Source organism: Macrobrachium rosenbergii, chromosome 51 (genome assembly GCF_040412425.1).
Source record: "Macrobrachium rosenbergii isolate ZJJX-2024 chromosome 51, ASM4041242v1, whole genome shotgun sequence".
In the NCBI taxonomy this organism is placed as follows: Eukaryota; Metazoa; Arthropoda; class Malacostraca; order Decapoda; family Palaemonidae; genus Macrobrachium; species Macrobrachium rosenbergii.
Genome location: NC_089791.1, coordinates 40864883 through 40884632, shown reverse-complemented (window position 1 = coordinate 40884632; position 19750 = coordinate 40864883). Strand labels below are relative to the sequence as shown.

At 37.3% G+C, this 19750-nt stretch overlaps 1 protein-coding gene across 1 annotated transcript in view; it reads right to left on the bottom strand.

Annotated features, from left to right (window-relative positions):
- Positions 1 to 19750, bottom strand: part of LOC136833033 (uncharacterized) — a 337881-nt gene that overhangs the window by 100836 nt on the left and 217295 nt on the right. Inside the window, exons 4-6 of the mRNA XM_067094680.1 lie at positions 18787 to 18858; positions 3780 to 3845; positions 2959 to 2965 (exon numbers count right to left, since the gene is read on the bottom strand). Coding sequence (XP_066950781.1) covers positions 2959 to 2965; positions 3780 to 3845; positions 18787 to 18858 — 145 coding nt within the window. The remainder of the gene's footprint in view (positions 1 to 2958; positions 2966 to 3779; positions 3846 to 18786; positions 18859 to 19750) is intronic.

Below are 19750 nucleotides of genomic sequence, written 5' to 3'. Positions count from 1 at the left end.
GAACTGAAAATCTGACAGGCGGCAGGGAGCCCAGAACCTCACAAATATTCGCCTGCGATATTAATACAAGTGATTGGTTGTTAAAGACGACATGTCGCTGCAAACAGCGAGAGGTAGAAGACCGTGACCTACACATTAAGTGCTGATTTGATGTATAAACTTGACTTTAAAAAAAGGTTTCAACTACCTCCGATGAAAGAGGAATCAAAGGCCTGTAACTCTTTTCTAAACTGACGTAAATTATTCTGAATTCAGTGACACAGCTTTATGAATGAACTTCATATTATTGGAGTTGTTACTCTTCCCAGGTCCTACTCCATAAAAATAAACTTAGCATGACCAATCCTGCTCTCAATGTTACAAAAATGATTTATTTATCTGCAGTTCCAATGACGGAGGAGTGGAAAAGATGACCATACTTGTATGAACTTTAAAGTAAATAGAAACAAGTAAAAAATGCGCCGAAGTTTCTTCGGCGCAATCGAGTTTTCTGTACAGCGTATAATGCTGTACGAGCCGCGGCCCATGAATCTTTCAGATACGGGCCGGTGGTGGCCTGTCCTATAGCATTGCCAGACGCACGATCATGGCTAACTTTAACTTTATATAAAATAAAATAACAACTACTGAGGTCACAGGGCTGCAATTTGGTATGTTTGATGATTGGAGGGTGGATGATCAACATACCAATTGCAGCCCTCTAGCTTCAGTAGTTTTTAAGATCTGAGGGCGGACAGAAAAAGTGCGGACGGAGACAAGGCTATCTCAGTAGTTTTCTTTTACATAAAACTAAAACAACAATAGCTATACAGAGAAAAGGAAAAAATCAGTAACCAAACTGAACAAATGTGGATGTCTGATCATAATATAGCTGCTGGACGGTGGGCTGCTTACTAGCTCCTTGAGATAGCAAGAATAAACACTATTATGTGAAGGGAGTATTGTTTACTAAGCAAGGTTTCTTTCACCAAGACTTTAGAAAAATGCAAAATAAGAGTCAGTCTGCCCAGATTAGACGAGTTTCCATACGAATTGTTAAAGCCAACAGAAACTGCATAAATCAGTGGAAGAAAAATAAGGTTTACAGCATTCAAGAAAGATACGTTCTCTTATCTTACTGTACCCATTTAACTTTTCCCTGTAATACTAAAATGTCTTCACTGGTCTTTTTTTGTTTTCTTTAATATGTAGTCTATCATATATAATGTAAACCTTGTCCCATTTTGTGTCAGCTGTAAGGAGTCTATGTTTATTCTGCGTTGTACTCCATTGATTTGTAATGTTCATCTTTAGTAAATATTATATATACTGCTTCAAGATCAAAATAAAACTATGATTAATCAACCGGAATAAGTGCGGATCAAAGTAAACGCCTACAGCTTCAGTTAAAGAGGGAGATTCCATTTCACTTGCATCAAAAGGGAATAAGGATCTTGATGGGAAAGTTGAAATGGAAAGATGCAACGATCCGCTTCCATGCTTTGAGGTCCTCTTAAGGAGGGTCTCTGTTCACTTCACGGCTCATGGGATAGGAAACCACAGAAAAATTATTCACTAAAATTTAAAATCTGATAATAACAACAGAGGATGAACAGTAGAGGAAAAGAGTCTGGAATGCTGGAATGAAGGATAATTATAGGACAAAAGAAGATAATTACAGGACAAAAGAAATACAGTCGTGGGAGGAATAGAACTATGAGAAATTGTGAAGATGTCAGCTTCTAATAATATCTGATTTTAAGGGAGTACTTGAAAGAGCTGAGAAATAAACACACTACGCGCACAAGTGACTCTCTCTCTCTCTCTCTCTCTCTCTCTCTCTCTCCTCTCTCTCTCTCTCTCTCTCTCTCTCTCTCTCTCTCTCTCTGAATATATATATATATAATTATATAAATAAAGACAAAATCCACGAAGGAAAGAGAAACAATGGAGTGCTGAAACAAAGGAGTGCTGCAAGGCCTTTCGACTTGTCGTCCTTTTACTTGAGACTGCCAAGTAAAGGACAAGACGAGAGGCCCTACAGCACTCCATTGTTTCTTTCCTTCGTAGATTTTGTCTTATTTATATATTCACCACGTTCCATATTTCATTGATTCAGTTATATATATATGTATATATATATATATATATATATATATATATATATATATATATATATGTATATGTGTATATATATACACACCACATATACACACATACATATATGTATGTATGTATGTATGTATGTATGTATGTATGTATATATCCCCTTAATTCAATTACTCCAGTATAACCACGAAACTCAGCCCCCAGCATTCCCTCTCCTTGACTCTAATACCCAATGTAGAATTCATTAGTCACCCGAATAAACTTCATGTTCCTTCGAGATTAAACCGAATCCTGGAGCTTACTACTACGACATTCCTCCTTCTCCACGCTCCTCCAAAGGGGATCACGGAGGGCAATTATGACAAATTACTTGCACGGAAATTCAATGAAGATGCACGCCAACTTACGCGCAGTTCGAAGATGAAGCCTGGTACCGCCACCGAAGTCATCGCACTTTACACTAATATCCAGGGCGATTTAAATGTTGCTTTTTCCATCTTCATACAAATGTCCGTTATGCTTAATTTTGTATGATTAATGTTTTGTAGGGTGCTTTTTTCCAACTTGATAAGAGTGTTCCAGCTGTGCTTAACTTTGTATGTCTCATTTTTATTCCTGATTCAGTGTTGAAAACGGTGGTTGCTTTTGCGATTGCATAACCAAACAAAGGCTCTCAGAAGACAGCACTCTCTCGCCAAGCGATGCAACGCTCCTAGATGTAAACATTATATATGAAGCTTGGTTTTGAACAATGATCTTGACCATTGCTTTTCCAGCCACTAAGTACAATCTGAAATAGTTATCAGTGGATGCAGCTTCCTTAAGTTCTACTTCAATATGCGTAATCAATATAAATTCGGGGATACTCACCTTTGACCTTAAAAGGTAAATGTGAGTAAAATTCCCTTTTGAGCTTAGAAGGTAAATGTGAGTAAAATTCACCTTTCGCCTTCAAAGGTAAATGTGAGTAACATTCATTTTTTACCTTAAAAGGTAAATGTGAGTGAAATTCACCTTTGACCTTAAAAGGTAAATGGGAGTAACATTCACCTTTGACCTTAAAAGGTAAATGTGAGTAAACTTCACCTTTGACCTTAAAAGGTAAATGGGAGTAACATTTACCTTTGACCTTAAAAGGTAAATGTGAGTAACATTCACCTTTGACCTTAAAAGGTAAATGTGAGTAAAATTCACCTTTGACCTTAAAAGGTAAATGTGAGTAAAATTAGCTATATTTACTATGAGAATTTATCAATGAAAAAGGATAACACACATTTGTTGCCGGATACGAAAGTTAGCTTGTCAACAAATCATAAAATTTAGGGAGATTTCTCCCAAAAGTTAATCTTAGTGACAAAGCCATTCCCATTCAGATATAAGGCAAAACAACAGCAACAACAACAACACACACACACACACGCACGCACGAACGCAAGTACATACACATACAATCACGCACGTAAACGCCACAAACACACACACTCAACAGCGTTGACAGATATACTATTCTGAGACGTCACACCACTTCCCGGAATTACTATTAATTATATTCCGGAGGAAATTCCCCCATTCTGATTTTTCGTGACACAGGAGTAATTCTTTGGCTTAAAGTTTAATTAAAAAATGAGTTCGCTCGCATTCCAGAAACGTTCTTCTGAAGCCTGAACAAATACAGAAAAATTAAAACTTACATTCCATTCGTCACACGTCCAAAAGTACCCTCGTCCACCAAGCCAGGTAAGAAGCCACGTACATACCTGTAAATAGAAAATAAAATAAAACTCGTGAGCAAAATAACAGAGTAAAATCATGATTAGGCAGCAAAATAACAAACTCAAAGAGTAAAATCATGATTCCGGTGCACACAACATAACTTTGGATATCTGCTATCTGTCCAATAGGGAATAAATAAATAGGGAAAAAATCCTTTATTTATTTGGAGTACACGATTTAGGAAAAGGACATGAAAAATGTATTGTCAATATTCCGATACATCCAGACTCTAACCCGAAATGATCAAGGTGGAATTTACCGTTCAGTCACAGTTGAAATTCGCATCAAACAAAAATCATAATATAAGTACGTTCATCTGATATAAAATATTACAATATTCCCTGTCCATTTTTCTGCGAGCCTAAATAATGAAAAACGGCGAGGCATTAAGAGCTCCGCTGGCAAATAAATGGAAGGCTCGCTGTAAACATATATTAAATGATGCAAATTTAAAGCTTTTTCTGTTTTACAATTTCATTACTTTCATCATCATTCATCATAGCTGAAGTGGTTCGCCTGATTGCCCTTTGGAATGGTTTATTCCATATCCTGCCGGAAATATGCATTTAGGTGCGTCTGCTCCCATAAAAATCATTCATAATTACGCTTAAACTTTGACCATGTTTTCCTAGAAACGATCAGAGGCTGATTCTTTAAATTTAAGAATGAGAGAGTTAAAAAATATACCCTTATGGGAAGCCTAAAGTTATACCCTTCTGAGAAGTCAGAAGATATATCCCTATGAGAAGCCTAAAGATATACTTCTGAGAAGCCTAAAGATATACGCTTCTGAGAAGTCAGAAGATATACCCTTATGAGAAGCCTAAAGATATACCCTTCTAAGAAGCCTGTAGATATACCACTCTGAGAAGCCTACAGATATATCCTTCCGAGAAGCCTAAAGATACACACTTCTGAGAAGCTTGAAGATATACCATTGTGGGAAGCCTGCAGATATATATATCCTTCTGAGAAGCCTAAAGATATACCATTCTGAGACGCCTAAAGCTATACCATTCTGAGACGCCTAAAGTTATACCATTCTGAGAAGCCTAAAGATATACCATTCTGAGAAGCCTAAATGTATACCCTTCTGAGAACCCTAAAGATATACCCTTCTAAGAAACCTGATGATATGCCCTTCAGAGTAGCTCCAGATATACCCCATATTAGAAGCCTCAAGATATACCCTTCTGAGAAGCCTGAAGATATACCCATCAGAAGCCCAGGGATACTCTTGGGAAGCCTAAAGACATATATACCCTTCTGAGAAACCTAAATATATATATATATATATATATATATATATATATTTAGGCTTCTCAGAAGGGTATATATATATATATATATATATATATATATATATATATATATATATATATATATATATATATATATATATATACCCTAATAAGACCTAAGATATATATATATATATATATATATATATATATATATATATATATATATATATATATATATATATATATATATATATATATATCCTTCTGAGAAACTTAAAAATATATATACCCTTCCGTAAGCCTTGAACATCAGACTGGCAAACTATCGAGTGAGGCAATCTCGACAAAACACTGACATCTGAAGAATACCAGCGAGGCATTTTCAACCATGCCCGACACGTCACCTGCCGTCGTTGTCCGAGGCTTATCCTTCATTGCCATCTAGTCTTCCAGCTTGTTGCCCCCGACAAGGAGATTATGTTGCTGCTTCGTTTTTCTTTGCTAGTTTCTTTGCAAGTTCGAAGGTCTGTCTGTTACAGGGATTACACAAAAAGTTACGAGTGGATTTCCAAGAGTCTTGTCAAATAAGGTTTTCGTGACCGGCTAAAAGCGAATATGACCTTTCTGAAGATAGGACTTTATGGGAAACTGCATCGTTGTTGATGCCAAAAAACATATCAGCGATAGCTGGAAACCATATGAAACGAGTAAAGAATGCGGCGAATTTTCTTCGGCGCAATCGAGCTTTCTGTACAGTCATTACAGCGTATAATCAAGACCACCGAAAATTGATCTATCTTTCGGTGGTCTCGGTGTAATGCTGTATGAGCAGCAGCCCATGAAACTTTAACCATGGCCCGGTGGTGGCCTATCCTATATCGTTGACCAATTTGCAGCCTCTAGCCTCAGTAGTTTTTAAGATCTGAGGACGGACAGAAAAAAGTGCGGACATAATAAAGTGCGGATGGACAGACAAATCCCGCACAATAGTTTTCTTTTACAGAACACTAAAAGTAAATATCATTCTCATTCTCTAAAGTCGTGATTATAAACTAAAGACGTCTTTTTTAAAAGTTATTATATAATAAACTTTGTCAAGTAAAGAGAAACAAGACACAAATAATACAAAAACAAAACAAAGACTAATGTCTCTTAAAAGCAGGGCTGCCTTTCCCGCTCCTGAGACGGTTTTCGCGGCGCGTCAAAGGCCAAAGGGGAAAAATGAAGCTGCAATTGCTTCGCGCATTTGCAATTATTTCGCGCATCAGACCGGAGAAGTTACTTCAAACGGGGTTCTCTGAAGCCTGTTTGTACACTGCTCTTTGTCGTCCGCGCATCATACCGACACCTGCTGCATATTCCGCAACTTTTCAGAACATCACTGAGAATGACAAGTAATCCCGAGAGGGAGAGTTGTGCCAGACACTCGGGTTGAAAATTTTCCTTTTAAGTGAAAATTACCATCGGCCATTGCGCGACGGGATTACTGGCAGCATCTGTATGTGGAATGCACCGACGTGTTACACTACTTTCATAAGGAATGGCGGCTGCATTAACCTCGACAATTAATCTTTACAGCCTGGACACTTTGCTGATGATCTGCTAGTGCGGGTCTAAATGGAAGCTCATCCAGTATCCCATCTGTGTGTGTGTGTCTGTGTCTGTGTATTTCTGTGTACATGTGATCGTCGGATATCTGCGTGTTGCATTTTATAACACATTACAAATGTTTCAGAGATATAGACGCTAATCCTGCAGTACTCCTGATATTATACAAGTCAGATGTACAGCACAGACAGTATACAAATCCATACATAAAAATTTCTCTCTCTCTCTCTCTCTCTTCCCCCCTGTCATTTAACTCTCTCTCTCTCTCTCTCTCTCTCTCTCTCTCTCTCTCTCTCTCTGCCATTTAACAACCCCTCTCGTTCTCTCTCTCTCTCTCTCTCTGCCATTTAACAACCCCTCTCTCTCTCTCTGCCATTTAACAACAACCCTCTCGTTTCTCTCTCTCTCTCTCTCTCTCTCTGCCATTTAACAACCACCCCTCTCTCTCTCTCTCTCTCTCTCTCTCTCTCTCTCTCTCTCTCTCTCTCTCTCTCTGCCATTTAGCAACAACCCTCTCTCTCTCTCTCTCTCTCTCTCTCTGCCATTTAACAACCCCTCTCTCTCTCTCTCTCTCTCTCTCTCTCTCTCTCCCCTGCCATTTAACACCCCTCTGTTGTCTGTCTGTCCGTCTGTCTGTCTCTCTTCCCCTGCCATTTAACTCCCCCTCTCTCTCTGCCATTTAACAACCCCCTCTCGTTTCTCTCTCTCTCTCTCTCTCCTCTGCCATTTAACAACCCCCTCTCTCTCTCTCTTTGCCATTTAACAACCCCCTCTCTCTCTCTCTCTCTCTCTCTCTCTCTCTCTCTCTCTCTCTGCCATTTAACAACCCCCTCGTTCTCTCTCTCTCTCTCTCTCTCTCTCTCTCTCTGCCATTTAACAACCCCCTCTCTCTCTCTCTCTCTCTCTCTCTCTCTCTCTCTCTCTCTCTGCCATTTAGCAACAACCTCTCTCTCTCTCTCTCTCTCTCTCTCTCTCTCTGCCATTTAACAACACCCTCTCTCTCTCTCTCTCTCTCTCTCTCTCTCTCTCTCTCTCTCTCTCTCTCTCTCTCTCTCCTGCCATTTAACACCCCTCTGTCTGTCTGTCTGTCCGTCTGTCTGTCTCTCTTCCCCCTGCCATTTAACTCCCCCCCCCCTCTCTCTCTCTCTACCCCCTTCCATTTAACACCTCTCTATCTTTCTCTCTCTCTCTCTCTGCCATTTAACAACAACAAAGCTACACAGGAGGACGGCAGCCATGCCACAGCTAATTTAGCCAAGGACTCGCCAGTGGTCGTGTGATCCCTCGCTGGAGGTGCTACCTCACTCCAACTCAATTAAGAGAGCCAGAGATTTCTCTTAAACCACTACAGCTAATTAACTTGACACAAGTAGGGACCATCTCGCTGAATTCCAAGAGAGATCACTGGGAATCAAGGGAGACCTCGCTCGCTCTGCGCGTGTCAGGACTGTCCAGTCCGAGGTGTGGATGTTGGCGTTTTCGACACTGCGTGAATCTTCAAACTGACAGAATGTATAATTTAGGCCAAAGGCCAGGCGCTAGGACCTATGAGGTCATTCAGCGTTGAAATGGAAACTGACAGTAAAAAGTCTGAAAGGTTTAACAGGAGGAAAACCTCGCTGTTGCACTATGAATCAACTGTTAGGAGAGGGTGGAAAATAAGATGGAAGAAAGAATATGAACGGAGGTACAGTAAAAGGAATGAAAGGGTTTGCAGCTAGGGGCCGAAGGGACGCTGCAAAGAGCATTAAGTAAATGCCTACAGCGCACCGCAGGAGGTGCACTGATGTCACTACCCCCCTACGGAGCTTAAAACTGACAGAAGACTAATTCGTATATATTTCGTCATCATTCTAACTGGTATCATAAAAACTAATCGATCAACTTATTTCTTTATGTCAGTCTTCAAGGGAAACGGTTGACTGTGAAGGTAATCAATTATGGCTTGATGCTGACACATCAGAAATAAAGAATGGCCTTCATCATTCTTCTTCCCAAGTTTCTCTTCAGGCCTGGTCTGTCGAAAAAAATTTTTAAATAAATATAAATGTTATTTTTTCCGGGGGAGGGAAGTTTTTGAAAAATATATTTATTTTGTATACTCGTGTGATCAAATTTGAATAAATGAAAAAAAAAAAAAAAAAAAGTCTGAACGTCGAAATACCTTGCTTATAAAACCCCAAGTTTTCAACGGAAACTGACAGAAAATGAACTATGTTCTGAAAGTCGAGAAAAACAAGTTTTCCACTACAGCACGATTTTTTTTTTAACTACGCAATCTCGATATAAATGTCTCTAACCTCACAAAGTACCATAATAAACTAACACTATAAGAGTGAGACGCGTGAAGTAATGCGAGTATCAACAAATAAATATGGTAAACAGACAAAGCTATTGGCGAAGTTTGATCTGAATTGATTTTGGCTGAATTCTTTTGATTTTCCGAGAGAAACGATTTTCCCTGAGAGAAACGGGTTTCCCTGAGAGAAACGGGTTTCCCTGAGAGAAACGGGTTTCCCTGAGAGAAACGGGTTTCCCTGAGAGAAACAGGTTTCCCTGAGAGAAACAGGTTTCCCTGAGAGAAACGGGTTTCCCTGAGAGAAACGATTTTCCCTGAGAGAAACGATTTTCCCTGAGAGAAACAGGTTTCCGGTTTCCCTCGTACCTAAACACTTAATACACCTTAATTATATAGACGACTGCTACGTAGTCTCCCATACCGTTAGGACTGTTAACTGATTTCTCGGCATCTCATAATTCCTTTCAAATTTATCTTTAAAATTCCCGGAAATGCAAAGAAGAATTAAAGGTATCCACAGTATTAAAAAGCAAAGTAACAATGTTGTACTCTATGTGCATGAAAGAAAAATCAGTCATGGCTTCCTACGGGTACTATATTAGAAATTTAAAAGAAATGCTTTTTGGAGAGGGAAAAAGTGAGTGATGATAAAGACCGACTCTTCGAAAAACTGCAAAAGGAACTAAGTACAACAATTTTAAATTCCAGTACCAACACCCCTAAAATTTTTACCTTGACAGAAGTTATTCTCCTCGACAAGACGCAACATGGCGCAACAACACTCATTCCAGGGCTACTTTCACCTTCTATCACAACAACGCAGTGAAAGCCTCGGTCTGAGTTATCATGAACTAGAGTTGTCAGGCCGAGGAGGGGAAAAACTACAATCACTTCTATCGGGAGCATCAACAATAAAACTTTCGCCGCACAGGATAGAGATCAAGAGGGGAAAACGAAACTTGAGTCCCAGTTCTGCTGATGGGCGCAAGGAGCCGCCCGGGATGCTGAAAGAAATGACTCCGGTATAAATAAAAGGGGCTTCTTCGTCGTCGTCGGAAACCTGCTGATGTGGTTATTTCTTATAGAAGAAATCTTGATGATGGCGGAACCACTCCTCCAGATCTCGGTCAAGGGAAGAAAAAAAAAAATCTCTCAGAACTAATCGAAAACTTTGCACGAGGATTTGTGTTTTGTAACAATACTTGAGAAGTTCGTTAAGTCGCCGAGCTTGAAAATTTGAGACTCAAAAATAATATGACAGTTGCTGGACTCGCCATCAGCCGGAATTAATTGATATCGAGGACATTTCTTTGAGCGTATCCAGTCTGATGAAATGGACAAACAACTTCTGTTCGAAGTCGAGTTGAAGTCACATCTTCAGGAGACCAAACTATCGCAATTAAGGCTTGCTCGAGTACCATTGTTCATGGTATGCGCACAACTAATGCCAACTAACAGGCCTCTCCTCCCTGGACCTTTTCCCTTCTGCTTTATGGTGCGAGGGGAAGGCCCACCTATGCACACGTCCTAACATCTGTCACTGTTACTTGAACCCATCATCACAAGCAACAAATTTAGAGCTTCTGACACTGTTTATGCCCTTATACTACAGGTTAGAAGCGATTCCCTTTGATAGATTACATTACAATAATTAATGGTGATCTAGCTGGAAAAGGAAATCACTGTACGCAGCAACTCAGAGGGAGGATGGAGACCAAAGTTATTGAAATCAGTGCAAAAGTACAAACAGCAATCAATCAGTTCCTTCAGCTTCTAGGCAAACCAATCTTTGCAGATGCAAAAAAGGTCAAACTATAGCACTTGAATTGACGGTTCACAAAAACTCTTTAAAAATAGGGTTTACAAAAAACTTTAAAAATAGGTTCACAAAAAATACGCTTACAAATAGGGTTCATAAAATACTCTTTAAAAATAGGGTTTACAAAAAAATCTTTATAAATAAGTTATTTCGCAACTTATAAGAGAAGTCTGCGTAGTGAACAACTCGCCTAATGAAAAATGACTCTGAACATCTGCTCTGTATCAGCTGCTTAGCAAAAGAATTGGAGAACAGATGAGCTTTATATAATGTAAAACATTATATATAATGCAATATGCCTCTGCTCACTCTGCTCTCCTTTTGTTTTATTTATATAGGAGACAATTCCAATCTTCTTAAAAATAATTCCTTTTTATTATAGGCTACAAACTATTCAACAGCAGTGTAAATTGTTTAATCCATGACAGTTAATCACTATGGTGCTATAAAGATGAAAGCCTTCTTGAGAAAAAAAAAAAGAAATCACTGATCTACTGCCAACAGTCTCAAGCACGTACACGAAAATAAATGGTTTAATGAAAGCAGACTAGTAATAGTATGCAAAGGCTACAGTTTTGAAGATGATATTAAGAAATTTTCATTGTGCAATAATTTTCTCTACACATTAAGGAAAAAACTCATGAGTGTCATATTAAGGAATTGTTATTGTGCAATAATTTTCTCTTAGAAATTAAGGGATAAATTTATGGTTTGTTCAATTCCAATTTACTTACTGAACATCATTTGCCTGCCTCTGTTCACATCTCAAATGGTATCTGGTCAATTCTCTGTTTCCCCCTCAGCTATGTGGTGCGTCCAGTACCTTGCTAATTAGATTTGCATTCCGTGTTACATGTATATACATATTCTACGTACCCGTAACGGGTACATTCTCAGTTCAGCCCAAGAGGCCGTCAGTCCATTACTGATCATGCATAATAAAGTTACATGTATACCCTCAGTAATTTGAAGCAGTACGCCAACGAATATTATCATCTCACAGTTTTGACCTTTTATTGAAATTTATCCATTTACTCATACCTACGTGTGAGTTTGTGTGATAATAATTTCAGGTCCTTTTACATTTATAAGTTTGCGTTAGCAATCTCCCAATTACCTCTCCTCACACTATCGTTATTTGCAGAAATTAACAAAACGCGAAATTAGAACAAATATAAACAAATAATATGAAAATAAAATCAATAAGGAAATCTAAGAAATTAAAAATGAATAGGATAAGGAATAAATGAACAACTCATGAAAATGAACAAACCAAGAAGTAAATACGAATTTCATGAAGAGCTGTTAATAAGCAATTATAACTTCCATATTCTCTTGAAACGCTTGTTAGAGCTTATCCACACCATATTAGCCGGCCCATTCTCAAGAACGCGCGTGAAAATTGTGAACTCGAGAAAATAGGGCATAAATATTGCTCTAACATTTTTATTCCTAAACGTCTCTTGCTTTCTTTATGTTCCGTAATCCTGTCACTTGTTGCTATTTATGAGAATCACCTGTTGCTATTTATGATAAGGTGGGTTCCTAGTTATGAATTCCAACACCAACGGCTCTCTCGTTGTCTATCATAGAAAAGAATGAAACTACAAAGGGGCGGGGCTGCTAACCCTTACTCCCCCCGCCTCCCCCACCCCCTCCCCTCGGGCCCGGTGGGTGGCAATATACCGGTAACTCTCTATTAACTGGACGAATTATGGAATAAGACGAAGAACTGTAAGAAGGACCAGAAAACCTGGCTGAAATCGTTATGATGACCAAAGGAATCAACTGAAAGGTTCTTCAATCTATCAATCTATCTATCTATCTATCTTTTGTTTATATATATATATATATATATATATATATATATATATATATATATATATAGAGATGAGATATAGAGAGATATATATATATATATATATATATATATAAGATATATATATAGATATATAGTATATATATATATATATATATATATATATATATATATATATATATATATATATATATACTATCTTTTGTTTATATATATATATATATATATGTATATATATATATATATATATATATATATATATATATATATATATATATATATATATATATATATATATATATATATATATATATATATATATATATATATATATATATATATATATATATATATATATATATATATATATATATATATATATATATATATATATATATATATATATATATATATATATATATATATATATATATATATATATATATATATATATATATATATATATATATATATATATATATATATATATATATATATACATATATATATATATATATATATATATATATATATATATATATATATATATGTGTGTGTGTGTGTGTGTGTGTGTGTGTGTGTGTATGTCTGTGTTCGTGTGTGCAACCACTCATCAAAGCCTTCAAGAAACATCCAAAAATATGTAGAGTTAACAGTACAACACATATTTTAGTAATCATTACATAGATGCATAAACACGCCGCTAACAGTTTACACAGAAATAAAAAGACCGAAATCTGGATAAATAATATAGATAAAATATGTAAAGTTAACAATATCACACATATATTAGTAATCATTATATAGATACATACACACTAATAGCTTACACAGAAATAAAAATCGGGATAAATATATAGATAAAATACTCAGCGCTCATCACAGGCGATATATGGCAGCCATTCACGTAAACAAAATAATGCCTAACAAAATTTTATTTCATCGTTTTACTGCGTAAACAAACAATAAAAATGTTGACGCGCAGCCCAAACAGAACAAATTAAATTCCCCAATATTTCGTTCATCGAGAAATGCCAACAATTTGCATAACTAAAAATTCATAGCTTTTTGTCATCAACATAATTACCAATATGGGGGAAAAAATGTTCATACATCTGAAACTATTGATATAAACGTCAGAGTCTCAAAAATGACGTGGAATTTCAGCCGACTATGACATATTTATATATTAAAAAAAAGGTGGGATTATGCTCGCATTATAATGTAATAACTAATAACTCGTTAATTCCACGTCTCAAAAACGACGTAGAATTTCAGCCAACTATGACACATACACATATATATATACATACATACATACATATATATATATATATATATATATATATATATATTTATTACAAGGATGAGATAATGCTCACATTATATGCACTAATAACCCGTTAATCCCACGTCGTTATGGCCTGAAACCGACATAGGTCAACGCAACGCTTAGCACTTATAATAGCAAGATTCGCAGCAATCCGCGCAACTCTAGCTGCAACGGTTACCAGAGCGCCTTCACCACTGAGAATGGGCAAAATGGCTCCAGCCGCATGAGTCTCGTCCTGTCTGGCGGCCGTTATAATGCTTCCTGCCACTCGGAGCTTCCTCAAGGTACAAACGGACCGTCTCGCAAACCAAAATGGAACGGAGATGCACAGAAGTCAAAGTGGTTTTCTCAGCCAGAGAGAGAGAGAGAGAGAGAGAGAGAGAGAGAGAGAGAGAGAGAGAGAGAGAGAGAGAGAGAGAGAGGGGGCAAAATATTTACTCTGAAGATGACAGCTTTGGTATTTACCAAGGAAATATATGTACAGAGAGAGAGAGAGAGAGAGAGAGAGAGAGAGAGAGAGAGAGAGAGAGAGAGAGAGAGGAGGCAAAACATTTGCTCAGCGAAGATAACAGCCTTAGTATTTGCAGGGCAATATGCGTACAGAGAGAGAGAGAGAGAGAGAGAGAGAGAGAGAGAGAGAGCAAAATGTTTGCTCTGCGAAGATGACAGCCTTGGTATTTACAAAGGCAATATGCACGTAAAGAGAGAGAGAGAGAGAGAGAGAGAGAGAGAGAGAGAGAGAGAGAGAGAGAGTATTATAAATGGTGTCACCCTGGCGGGAGGGAGATTAGCGACAAAAACACCCCATTAAACCCAGTTTCAAGACAAACAACATTTTTAGAGAAAAGCATATACATAAAAAAGTCCAATGCATAATGTTTTGGCTGATGATGATACTGCTCGTGAAGAGAATGGGGGGAGGGGGGATTAGGCCGAGAGGAGATTACGTTTTATTTAATCATGATCTACTTGTATACGGTTTTCGACAAAATCTTACGTATAGATCTTACTCGTGGTTTTAATCCGGTTAGATGAGAATGATCTCCTTGCAGTTTTGAGGAACTTTCTTATTATTAAATCTTTAAGGAAAAGCAAATATTTCACTCTTCCCCCCCATCCCACCCTTCCTTCCTCCAGAGAGAGAGAGAGAGAGAGAGAGAGAGAATCAGTTTGCTTCAGACGCTGGACCCTCGTGAAAACACCTCCGCCCTTTGCTAGATCAAGCCAATTAAAACTCATGGAAGTATTCCAGCGAGTCTTCCCCTCGCAGTTCCATTTAGCAAGTGAAATCGGCCATGTACATCTCTTCAACTCAGGCGCCTCTATTCCCCAAAATGGATTTGCAATTCTAGCTGCATGAGCCGCCTTAACTCCCATGATCCTCGCTCGGAGTTACCGTCGCCAATACAAGGTCACAGAGGGGATTTTGACACGACAGTTTATCTATAGCCGAAAGCTAGAGAAAGCACAGAGCGTCTTCTGACTCTGAGAAAATATAACTACGTAATTCGAGCTGACTGCCAAGGAAATTAGATCTCATATATATGAAAATTAAGAGAAAACTTATTATTAAACTACTTTTAATCGAACTATATCTCGCAGGAGTAAATCTCTGGAATATCCTCATTTGGGAAAGGAGGCAGTAAAAGTGGGAATCGAATAGATTCCCGAACGCTCTCTGTAGAGATTCATTTTTAAATATATGTACCCATACATAATTGTGGATTTGTTTCTCCAAGTGAATGTTCACATAATTCGAGATGACTGATAAAGAATAAAGTGGATGACAGTGTAGAGTAAAAGATAATTTAACCTCGCTCCAATCCTAGTTAGACTATTATCCAAATATTATATATTCTTTGCTCAAAGTCCAGAGAAAGATAAGGAGCAGCAAGGTGTGTGCAAAAGATTGGGAAGAGACCAGAATGTCTATAGAAGACAAAGTGGGGATTTATGAAGGAGAGCGAGGGCTTACGTGACTCTGTCAATACATTTTTAAACAACTGCACACCCACAAGACCTCTCTCATACATACCATGTGTTTTTAATTTTCTGTGAAAAAAAAAAAAAAAACTATTTGTCTGTCAGTCCGCACTTTTTCTGTCCGCCCTCAGATCTTAAAAACTACAGACGCCAGAGGGCTGCAAATCGGTATGTTGATCATTCACCCTCCAATCATCAAAGATAACAAATTGCAGCCCTCTAGCCTCAGTAGTTTTTATTTTATTCAAGGTTCAAGTTAGCCATGATCGTGCGTATGGCAACGCTATAGGACATGCCACCAACGGGCCGTGGCTGAAAGTTTCATGGGCCGCAGCTTATACAGTATTATACCGAGGCCACCGAAAGATATATCTATTTCCGGTGGCCTTGACTGTGCGCTGTACAGAAAACTCGATTGCGCCGAAGAAACTTCGGCTCAATTTTTTATTTTTTTGTTTGTGTTTGACTGAAATAAATCTCAGTTTGTCAGGAATACTCATAAATTAAGTTTATTCACTTAAATAAATATTCTAATTCCACAACTTATTTGTTTAAATACTAGTTATTCGGAAAGTATATTCAATAATAATTCACAACTTCTTTGTTTAAGAACGAGTTATTCTGAAAATATATATTAATCCTGGAAACCTGAAAATTAAACTATCATCCATAGCATTTTTTAATACATGCAATTATGAATATTAACAGCATTAAGACTCCAAAAGTAACAGTTTGGGAATGACATCCAAAAACATCACTGAAAAATGTGTGTTAGAGGGGTAACTTAAACCAAACTACTAGGTTATGAATTTCCTGATCTGTATAATTACAATAATTAGAAACCAAGGCCTTTTTAAATACATACAATTACGCTACGAAAATGACACCATAAAATCCCAACCAATAACCGCTCTGGAATGACGGCGAGGAACATCATTTACAAATATGCCGCGAAGGGTAACTTGAAACGAACCACTAATAATCATAAAACAATTCCGCGCTGCAGAAAAACAATACATTTTCCGATACAATTACGTCTCCCAGCAGGGAGGTAGGAAATGCACTCTCGTTTCACGCCCCAGGTAATAAGGGGAACATGAATAAAACCTGATTTTCTATATAGTCCGGGCTAAAAAAAAACAAAAGTTTAAATGGTCTCTTGGACTTTGAAGTTAAACAAATTTGAAACTCTCTCCTGAACTTTGAAGTTGAATAAATCGGAAAACATCTCCTGGGCTTTGATGTCAAACAAATTTGAAATTATCTCCTGGACTTTGTAGTTAAACAAATTTGAAACTATCTCCTGGACTTTGAAGTTACACAAATTTGAAAATATCTCCTAGGCTTTGATGTTAAAACATATTTGAAAATATCTCTTGGACTTTGAAGTTCCCAAATTTGAAAATATCCCCTGGACTTTGATGTTAAACAAATTTGAAAATATCTCCTGAACTTTGATGTTAAACAAATCTGAAATTACCTCCTGGGCTTTGATGTTAAACAAATTTGAAATTATCTCCTGGGCTTTGATGTTAAACACATTTTAAATTATCTCCTGGGCTTTGATGTTAAATAAATTTGAATATATCTCCTGGGCTTTGATGTTAAACAATTTGAAATTATCTCCTGGGCTTTGATGTTAAACAAATTTGAAGATATCTCCTGGGCTTTGATGTTAAACAAATTTGAAATTATCTCCCGGGTTTTGATGTTAAAGAAATCTGGAGATATCTCCCGGGCTTTGATGTTCAACAAATTTGAAATTACCTCTTGGATTCTGAATTTAAACAAATTTGGAATTATCTACAGGGCTTTGCTATTAAAACAAATTTGAAATATCTCCTGGACCGGGAACTAAAAAATTAAATATAGAAAAATGTTTTTTCGACTATGAAGATAAAAACAAGACTCGTGTCTTTGAGAGCCGAAGAAAATATTTCTTGGACTTCAGAGCAACAAAAGTTTCTCTTTGACTCGGTAGCCGAAATTAATATCACTAAGTTTTGGAAACTAGAAAAAAGGTAGAAAGAATGTTTCCTTAATAACTAGTAATTAACACTCACTTCATCAAGGACAATTTTCAATTTTACTTCCCCAGTCATTTTAGTTTCAAGTCGCATAATCTATTAACATTCTGTGAAACGAAACACTTACATACTTGGAACTTAAATAGTTAAACAGTGACCAACATTTATTGTTTACTTTCCCCCTGTGGTTTTCATGAAAAAATGTGGTTTTCGAAACTCAATATTACCATAAGAGCTTCACATATTGAAAATAATTCATTCTGCATGACTCAGTACTATCTATGAATTTCATGAATTGAACGTAGTACCGTATGAACAGTGGTAAATCGACAAGAAGAAATATTTCCTCTCAGGAAAAATTGAAATGGAATTAAAGGTTTCGTCTTAGGGAAATTGAAACAGAATTAAAGGTTTCGTCTTAGGAAAATTGAAACAGAATTAAGAAGCGTAACACTGATAAATCAATTCAACGAGCCATGATTTCAGCGCCTTTATGAATGCAAGCAAATATTTTAGGAGCAGCCGGTTAAGGAAAACAATTGCTTTCCAAAATTCTCAGAATACCTCGAACATAATATTACCCTCAACGCAAAATCAGATTATGAAAGCATCCTCAGCGGCAATTTTCCTCCATTCACATTCGATCTATTTCAAATTGGCCAAAGAGGACGTTCATTTCCTAGTTTCTTCTTTCGCCTGGGAAGATACTTCCGCGTACAAGGAGGTTTTAAGTATTAATTAAAAGGCGGAAGATCAAGGATTTTATTTAAGGATAAGAGTACAAAGCACGTACAAAATACGACGCATGCGTCCTACGAAGATGTTATATGCGTCATTGATGAAAAATTCTAGTTCTTGCATGATGCTGAAGAGGAGACAAGAGAAAAAGACAGAAAACTGAGAAAAAGAGGCAGCAAAGTGACTGAACTGTAAGGAAAGCCATCAACTGTGATAAAGAAACATCAGTCGTGTGTCTGGAAGTTACAACTCAAGATAATATCTGAAGCAGACTTGGAGAGAGAGAGAGAGAGAGAGAGAGAGAGAGAGAGGGGGGGGGACGAAGAAACGCTTTCAACATTACAAAGGAACTGGGAAATTCAAACTCTGGCGTGGAGTTTCATTGTGAAAGGATAACAGAAAGGTAATCAAAAGTAAGTTTGGAGGAGACTGGAGAAAGCAAGGTTATTACGGGAAGAGTTAAGAAGAGGCTGCGTCAAAGGTATTAAAAACTCGGAGTTGCTGTTTAATATAAGAGGTTTCTTATAAGGAAACAGGGTCCAGTCAAGAAAAAAAAATGTACGAAAAGACATTAGAAGGGATACAGGAGATTTAGGATGCTTGGTAAATGGAAGATAGATTATATACACGTGGGAAAAGAATTAAAATATGAAAGAGTAAAAGCAGCTTACGAAGTATAAGACTACAGATGAACAAATACACACGCGCGCGCGTGCGCACACACACACACACACACATAAGCACAAACAAAGAAACAGAGTCAAGGAAAGCACATTACCACAAACACAAAAAAAAGTATTTCTAAAGAAAACCTTTTACCAGCTTTCGTTAAGTACTTTCCTTTGCTCTTCCAAATTGATCAGTTACTACATAACCGCGTAAGGGTGGTAGTGCCGTCAGTGCACCTCATGCGGTGCACTGTAGGCATTACTTAAGGCTCTTTGCAGCGTGCCTTCGGCCCCTAGCTGCAACCCCTTTCGTTCCTTTTACTGTACCACCTTTCGTATTCTCTTTCTTCC